This window comes from Astyanax mexicanus, chromosome 8 (genome assembly GCF_023375975.1).
Source record: "Astyanax mexicanus isolate ESR-SI-001 chromosome 8, AstMex3_surface, whole genome shotgun sequence".
In the NCBI taxonomy this organism is placed as follows: domain Eukaryota; kingdom Metazoa; phylum Chordata; class Actinopteri; order Characiformes; family Acestrorhamphidae; genus Astyanax; species Astyanax mexicanus.
Genome location: NC_064415.1, coordinates 21,335,551 through 21,344,703, shown reverse-complemented (window position 1 = coordinate 21,344,703; position 9,153 = coordinate 21,335,551). Strand labels below are relative to the sequence as shown.

At 38.2% G+C, this 9,153-nt stretch overlaps 1 protein-coding gene across 1 annotated transcript in view; it reads right to left on the bottom strand.

Annotated features, from left to right (window-relative positions):
• Nucleotides 1-5,025: 5,025 nt before the first annotated feature.
• arap2 (ArfGAP with RhoGAP domain, ankyrin repeat and PH domain 2) overlaps nucleotides 5,026-9,153 on the bottom strand; it is a 168,159-nt gene continuing 164,031 nt past the window's right edge. The window contains exon 33 of the mRNA XM_022678436.2: nucleotides 5,026-8,935. Coding sequence (XP_022534157.2) covers nucleotides 8,558-8,935 — 378 coding nt within the window. The 3' untranslated portion in view covers nucleotides 5,026-8,557. The remainder of the gene's footprint in view (nucleotides 8,936-9,153) is intronic.

The following is a 9,153-nucleotide window of genomic DNA, read 5'->3' as shown; positions in this document are numbered from 1 at the left end:
TCTCCTGATCATAGTGGCAGCGCTTAGCCTGCTGGACCACTTGAAGCCTTTCCAGCAGTATATCAACACTACTCACTAATTCAAAAATAAAGAATGTTATTGTTACAGTGCTAAAAACTGTATAAAAAACTGTGTGAGCCTAAAAGTGTATAAAAGCCCCCTTACTAGCACTCTTGTTGCTCAATGCAATCAAATCCTTACAGAAATTACTTCAAATATAGTACAGAGTTCATTTTTGTCCCAATATTTTGCCCATACCATGTATATAGTGCATTAGACAACAACTATTATATATAATATCATAGTAAAACAAGCTTATAAAGGTTTTATTACTCATTTGGTTTCAACGTTTACAATCTTTAATCCCCAAAGCTTCCCGGTAAGCCCTTTCCCATCTCTTTGATTAGAAAACAAGCTCGCTTTATTTACAGTTAATTCAGTAGACTTATCCAATATGTGCAGAGTCAGCTGAGGGCCATCAATAAATGATGAGTTCACAAGACGTGTCATTTACTCAGTGGCCCGGGTGCCTGAGCCCTGTCGTTTTCTGCAATCCAAAATAAGGGTGAACTGGCCTGTGCTTGATCCAACAGAAGACTTGCAGTAATAATAGCTTTCAGAGACGCGCTGCATCTTTTATGAGCAAATGTTTGAATCATACCGGCTCCATCTTTCTTTTTTTAATTGAGTTTTCTGAGGTGATGTTTTTTGAAGGCTCGGTTTGGTTAGAGCAGTATTGGTTTGCTTTGCTCTGTGAGTCTATGAAACTGCTGGAATATGTAAATAGTATACAAAATATTTTTATCATTATAGCAATATCAGATTTAACAATAAAACTAACTAGAAAAGTTAAGGTAACACAGTGAATAACAGCAAACTCAAATTGCATTACCTGCGTGCAGTTAGAGAGGGAGCTGTTTATGATGCAGACTGTGCTCATGTGTAAAAGCTGGAGGCAGAGTGAGGCAGAGTGTGATAAATGAAGTGCAGGCTACATCAGAGGATGAAAAACCTTTAATAAAACTAATGAAAAATCGGAATTTATTGTGTTTTACGTCAATATCGTAATATCCAACAGCATTATTGCAATGCATTGCATTGTTTGTCCATATTGTACACCCCTAATAAATGCCATAATCCTCATTGAACTGGCCAGCTATTAACAATTTAACTTGACAAATCTGTAGATTTACTTTTAATGTCCTAAAATTTGTATTTCTGCCTGAAACTCTTGTACATAGTGAACTGTGGTATACTGAGATGTTGGTGTGGTCATCTTGCATCATGCAGATAATCACTTTGTATTATGTTCATGGAGTGTTTTAGGGTGCTCTCATGTCTATGTTACCTTCTGGCTCTCTCCCTTTTTAGTTAGACTGTTATAGTCAGGTGTGCTATATTTTCATATTTATATTTTATTTACTTTATAACTTCAAGCATAACTAATTATCTGCATCTTTTCTCAAGTTAATAGACTGCCCCCTTGTCCGGCCTGACACTAATGGAAAATTTAAGCATCAGGGTCTTCTGCTACTCTGTTTTCTGGATTGTTGTGGTCTTCAGCTAGCTGCTTCCATTACCTACTATGTTTACCTGGACTGTAACTGCTGCTCTTCTTTCTTTTATTACTGTTAACCAACATGATTACTATCAGTATTATTTATTTTACCTAATACACTGAAATACACAAATGTACACACAGTATTTTTATGTTTTAAGTATAATTCTGACAACTTCTGCTTTTAATTGGGATACAAAAGCACGGCATAGGCAAAAGAGGCACATTTTTTACTAAATGCTTTAAATTTGATATCATTCTAATAGGTTCTCTCACTTCCCATTCTACACATTTAAAGCATCACCTTCAGGTGCTGTCATCATGTAGCATGCAGATAATCGCTTAGGTTTATGGATGGTGGAGTGTTTTAGGGTGCTTTTTATGGCGTCACATCAATGTCAAAAGTCGAGGGTGCAAAAATACCAGGTGAAAAAATTTTACCTTTGTGTAAATGTACTGATTGCGACCGCAAATGTGAAACTTGCAAGCAAAAAAAAGGGACTCGAGCGCACACTGAACAAACTAGCGCTCTCAAACTTCATTGGTAGTAGGTGGTACGTCACAAACCCTGGAGATATCGGCCAATAGCATTCGCTGAGGGAGGTGACCCTGAACCCACCCCCAAACTGTCAAAACATATCTATCCCATATCTATACTCCAGTGCAAAAACCTCATTCGAGCAAAAAGAGTCGCTGCAGGTAGTTTGCATGGCGCACGAGGAGAACTGTGACTTTGAGAGGGAAAAAAAAAAAAACACCAGAGAAGGAGAAAAATAAAGCTTTTTTTTTTTTTTGCTCGTGAGTTTCAATTTTGAAGAAATGAATATACGCACAAAAACTGTAAAAACATGCAGGTTATTTTTTTTACATTTTAACATTGATGTGACGCCAAAGTTTTTGTGTCTATGTTCCCTTCTGGCTCTCTTCTTTTAGTTCTTATACTGACTCTTTTACTGTAGTCAGATCTGCTGTAATGTTCACATTATCTGTACCTCATAACTCCAAGCATAACTAATTATTTTCTTTACTTTTTTTTTTATTTTAGTTAATTTCCGCCCACTTGTCCGGCCTGATGCTGATGGAAAATTTGAGCATTAGGGGTCTCCTGCTACTCTTTTCTTTTCTGGATTGTTGGGGTCTTTAGCTTCCTGCTTTACATTTGATACCTTTACTGCACAGTATCATTAGCAGTTCTAATGGGTTTTCACATTCCACATGCTACGCATGTGAAGCATCATCTTCAGGGTATATGCATACATGTTCACACACATACACTATACATGTTCAACGCCAGGTATCTCACTGAGCTACTGTCACAACCTTCCTCAGAGTACCAAAGTCAGTGTGGGGTGTGTAACACCCTTATTTATATCAGCGCTCCCTCACTTACTTAACTCCTGCCATATGGTAACCTTGAAAGGAGGGAAATAGATACAGCATATGCAAAACTGCATGCAGCAAAGGAGTCGAGTGTTAATAGGCAGCAACCGCGCACACACACACACCGTTCACATGTGCAAATACACAGACTCTCTTCCTCACACTCACATTGCTCACATGTACATACATGTATACTGTCCCCGCACACCCACCTGTTCACGTTCCTACGTTCTTATACGCAGTCTTTCTTCCACAGGCGCCCATAGTTGAGTGACAAGGGTGCAAAAGTGACACATTTCTCTTTGCTTTGAAAATCTTGACATCTGGCTCTGCTCGAGGTGTCAGAGTCTCTTGGTTGTCATTTATAACCACGCTAATTAATTAGAACAAAAGAAACTAACGAGGGAAAAAGCACAGGTGTGTCACACGAACCCTCCGTCTGACTGATGGAGGGCTGTATACTGAGGCTAAGAATAACGCTTCTGTGCATGCCTCCTATCTGCAATCTGCTAGCTATTGTTACGCAAGCAGACAAGAACACAGAATAAAGCCAAAAGACATAATTCAGGTAAGGAGGCTACAGGGGTAACATTCATAAAAACTTTATAGGATCACTAAAGGATGCTTAGGATCAAAACAAAAGGAGTAAACTTCGGCTACGTTCACATTATCAAGTTATATTATTGTGATGCTGAAGCACACAGAATCAGATTTGCAGACCTTCTCCTAATCCGACACGTATCTGCGGGCATGCAATGTGAATGTGAATATTTTGAATTTAGGCATCTTTTTCAAAGGCATAAAAAGTATTGACATTCATTTATGTTCATGTTATACAGTGAAATTTTCATTTTCATCTACTTTTATATACTGTTTAGCTGCCAGGCTGCCTCTGTGTTGTAGGCTATGAGAGTCAGTTACCATTATTCAGTGTATTTTGATGTTGGTGTTTGTGTGTTTATTCTTATACCAAACATAAGCTGGATTATAACCTAAGACTTTTACAAATATGAAAAATGTTTTTAAACTGTGAGATTACAGTTTACATTCACTAATCTAAATTCCCTAAACCCTCAATAATTTAAATAACCATAGAAGTAATAAAAAAAAAACTTTGTGAACAAAACTTCCAGCCATTTTGTCACAACAAATTCACTTAAAGGAGATGTAAAATGGACTTTTGGTGTAATAAAACACCTTTCAGACTGGGTAATATGGGGCATATTTTGCTCTGATAAATCACTTTTTCCACCGTTATCCAGACTCAAAGTAGCTCCACACCTTCTTGCTAGAATACGGAGAGCCCTGACATTTAAAACAAGGAATTAATTAATTAACTTAAAAATGCACAAAAAGCTTATTAAAAACACTGTTTACATCCTATAATGCTAGCTTTAGCTCCGAGCATCACCATCACTGAACTGATAATGACAGACATATAAACATAAAATCTGCATAGGCTTCCTCCTGGTGCCAGCTGCTACGATATGCGGAGTGTCACATATGTCTACAACATTATCAGTACAATGATGGCGGCGCATGGAGCTGGAGCTTCTTGTGCACTTTCTTTAAGTTTTTAATGCCTTGTTTTAAATGTCAGAGCTCTCCGGATTTTACCAATAACATGTGGAGCGACTTTGGGTGTCTCCCAGTCTGAAGGGTGTTTGGACAAACTGTTAAAATTCTGGATCTCAGAACGCTGTGGGAGAATAGAGGTGTGCTGTTCATTAAAGGTAAGTACTTTTTATCATGTTTTACTACACCAAAAGTACATTTTACACCATATTTCTCCTTTAACTAATCTAGAACAGAGGACCTTCTTCCTGTATTTACCTCCTTGCTCCTCCCCTAGATATGTTTGGCCAGTAAAACATCCTTCTGGTTTGGTTTGTTTTCAAATCCAAGTTTACAACTTTTTAACTGATTTGGATCAGAACAAGTGAAATATAGGTGTGAAAACACTGCACAAAAGTGCAAAGTGAACAGAGTAAAAGCATACTATTTGAAATAATGAGGAAAGACAATGTTATAGTATGAGCCTGAAGTGATATCATAGTCATGAACAATAAAAAAAAAACAGGAAGACAAACGTTTAGCTTCATTTATTTATACAATCTCACAGAGTCTTACAATACATTACAGGTTTTGACAACATCCTTAAGTGCAGGATTAGAATATTTGAAAAGAATACAAAATGCAGGCAGCATCTAAGTGATGCTTCATCTACATAAAAATGCTGCTGATAAATATTTAAAGTAAACTGGGCAGCAAAAGCCCATGCCTACCCTCTCAGAAGTGTATTTATTATTAAATGGTCTTGGGTGACTTGGAATTCTGCTTATTGTAACAGTATAATAGGAAATACTTCTCCTGATGGTGAGAGTGGCTTTAAACAAGATTTTGCACATTTCTGATAAAACGCCGCTTAGATTGTAAAATTTCTAGATGCACTAATTATAAAACAAACTCTGAACCGGTCAGTGGTTTATGATTATCAAAGTAGTGTCTGAACTGACCTCAACTACACCCCAATTTATGCAGGGAAATTAAGCTCCGAACATCTGCCATAAGATTATGTAAACAGTTGCCTCACATTTGCATAGCACAGGACTAAAAAAAAGAGGCAATGACTCGTCTGTAGGTAATACTGTGTGTTTTTGTAATGACACAAGACTCTTAAAAACAAGAACATTTTACTATGGAATACAAGGATATGCCAAATGGCAAGGGACAGAAACTACAGAATCAAAAGTCAAAAGTCACGGAATACCCTTTTATGTCAGAAATGAAAAAGAGAAAATAACATGTTTGAGTACTCTAGCATATACCATATTTTTTGCACTATAAGGCCACTTAAAATTCTTTAAATTTTCCCATAAATCATCAGTGCACCTTATAATCCGGTGCACCTTATGTATGAATTTTACCAGTCAACCTAAAGCAGTAGAAGCAGTAAGAGCCACTCCACTTAAGTACAGCATTATACAGGAGTTTCAGTTTAGTTTTCCAGCAGTAACAGCATTACCTGGTAACTGTACTAAGCGCTAGCTCTTTCGCTGTTCAGAATCGAGTACTATCGGCCTGTAGCCTGCTGCTAACCCTGGCTAGCACTGCTGGAGCAGCATTAGCATTCGCCACTAACCTTATGGCTAAGCACTAGCTCTTTCGCCATTCAGAGGCGAGTATATCAGACTGAAGCCTGTGTTTATTGTGTTAAAACAAGCTACATGGGACGAACCGCTAGCTAAAATCTCCCTAGCTTTCAGGGACACTCAAGTTTCCTCATTTTAGTGCTGTTGGCTGGCATTAGTCCCTAACCACTGCTAGCGCTAGCGGTTAGCTGCTAATGCACACACTTAGTAGAAAACTGGAAATCTTAGCTTTAAACTGTTAATGAACAGAAGTGCTTGACTCACCCAAATAAAAAGTTTTCAGGAGAGAAATCTGTGTATTCTTGTTTAAGAATTACAATTTTGTTTACTTAACTTTGCCACCCAGTGGCGAGACCTGCTAAAATAAAAGGGAAACATGGAGACACCCATGTGCCTTACTAGTGTTGCATAATGCACTTTATGTATAAAAAAGTAGACGTTTATTCAAAGTGCACCTTATAATCTAGTGCACCTTATAGTGCAAAAAATACGGTAATGAGAAAGGGGGCATATATTTTAGACTATATCTGGAACATGGCCACCATCATAAATGCAGTCATATTTTGTTTCTGTAATAAAAGGGTGTCCTGCAACTTTTGTCTCGCACTGTCGTACTGTATCGTGTTCCATGACTTGTTGCCACGTCCAACGGAAGCAACAGAGCCTGCATGTGGGGCCTCCTGCACTGAATGCGTTTGTCTGGCTGCATCAGCCTGGAACTTTTTAATGCAAACAGTCACGATCATCACCACCCACTCAGTGCTTTGCCCTCTTTGCTATGAGGAATGTTAGATGCATGCAAAACTTTAGAACCGGAATGTTCCATCCATCTGGCACCAACAACCAGGCTTCATTTGAATTCCTGTCGATAATTCACACATGCTGTCCAGTGTTCTACCTCACTCAGAAGATAACACCTCACAACTTACACAAGAGTGGACATTCCTAAGATATCCCATGCCGGGACACTTCGGCCCAATCCCATTTCACCCCTTGGCCTACCTATTATAATTATAATTACCTATTTCCTGATTCTTGTAAGGCTGGAGGGCTAGGTTAGGGGAAGGGATAGGACTTGTTAGCCCTTTAAATGGAGATTTTGCAGATGCACACTTCAAACAGTGGGGTATGAGAATCACTGGTAAGATGAACAAGCGGAACAAGCGACCAAAGAAAACCACAAATTTAAGCATTTTACTTGTTAAAAGTGACAATTTTCACTATATTACCATAGTTTAATGTGTAGTTTCAATGTTTTATGGCCGAATTCTTTATAACAACCATAACAAAAGATTGCTAGTAGTTTGTCTCAGTAGCTATTTAGCTAGCTAACTTCTCTGTTCCACCTTAAACAGGGCAACAGATATCAGAAGCTGCAGCATTTAAGGTGAAATGGAAAAATAAATTTAAATAAACACAAATCAGAGCTAATTTCAGTTCCTCATCACAGAGGAATTAAAATGGACAATAATAAATCATTTCTGCCCCACTTGCCCCCGTTCTGAAGACATACCATAAAATACGCCCTAAAGTTAACTACATAAGCAGCAGCAGCAGCTAGGTTGCTGAACTTTACTGAGCGCTCCTGATGACGTATCAGGTGCTTGAAGGGTTTCCCAATTCTTGAGGGTAGGATTTCACCCCTTCCCCCTCTTACTCTGTTCCAATTGGAAGATAAAGGGTAGTGGTAATTGGTAGGGCCAAGGGGTGAAATGGGATTGGGCCTTCATGATCAACTTGCTACTGTTACTGCTTACCATATTATGTCATTTTGAGGCATCTAAAAACATCGGCAACACTTTATAACAACTTTCACTAATATATTTTTAACTAATCATCAGTAGATGTGAACAAAGCAGTAGTTCATCAGAATTTGAATATTATCAAATGCTAACACATTTATATTATTCCTCCTATTCATATTAAACATGTTAGCAAATCATTAGCTCATCAGTATTTGAACATTAATGCATCGCTAGTAAATGCGAATTTTAAAACTAGGCGAAGGTTTATCAATTGCAGTTCATGTTGCCAATGCGTTCATTAGTATTTACAAATATGTGATAGCCACTTTTTAGTTTCTAAAATGTGGAAAATAACAGTAATTAATAAGTAATTAATGGTATATTAATGAAAGTTATTATAAAGTGTTACCAAAACATCTATTTTATTAGGAGTTATGAGTCTCTTAATTCACTTTCTTCTTCTGTCATCACAACATCCAGCAATGCACCTCTATAGAACAGCTAGATAGACTGATGCTGCTGATTATGTTCTTTTGGAGTTGATTGAAGTCACCGGGTAATGCTTTGGTTTTAGTCATCCAAAACATGCAGGAAATAAATATTTCTTTTTTTTTTACAGCTTTATTTGCTCTACCTGAGTCATTCTGCCTTGTCTGCCTTGACATATTTCTAGTTTTGTAAAAGTATAACCTAGAAAAGTAGAATTTCTTTCTTTCTTTTTTTCAGCTCTCTTTGGCAGCACGCCCTGTTTGGTTGAGAACAGAGCTCAGTTCGTTGAGAAGGTTCTGTGGCATCTGTGCTGCAGCAAATCCAAACGCAGGTTTCTTTGGTTGAAGTTTGCTGGGAATATCCACGTCTGGATGCGACGGCCTACGCGGAATTTGAGGTGGTCCATCAGAGGTCGTTCTGTCGCTCGGGACAGGGGGACAGTTTCCTCCACTGGTGGCTCTTTTGTGTCCTAATTTCAAATCCCCTTTTTGGTCTTTAAGCTTTAAAAGGCTCTCCAGAGCCGCAGACTTATGCTTATTATCAGCCTCCGCTGAGTTCTCGGAGGTCGCCGAGTTCTTGGAAGTGGCATTCACGGGAAGCATCCTGTTGTCCTGTGGATGACAATAGAGAACAAGCATTCGTGATCATTGTCATGTTACGTTGCTATATATGGAATCGATACTTAGCAGGGAACACTTGTATAAGTGGTCATTATGTGAGCACCACATCTGTACTTTCTCAAACTAAAGTGCATAAGACAGGAAATATAAACTCCACAGCCAAGCGGATAATGCTATTTTAAAAGGAGTTTTGATGTGGAAAGTGCTTT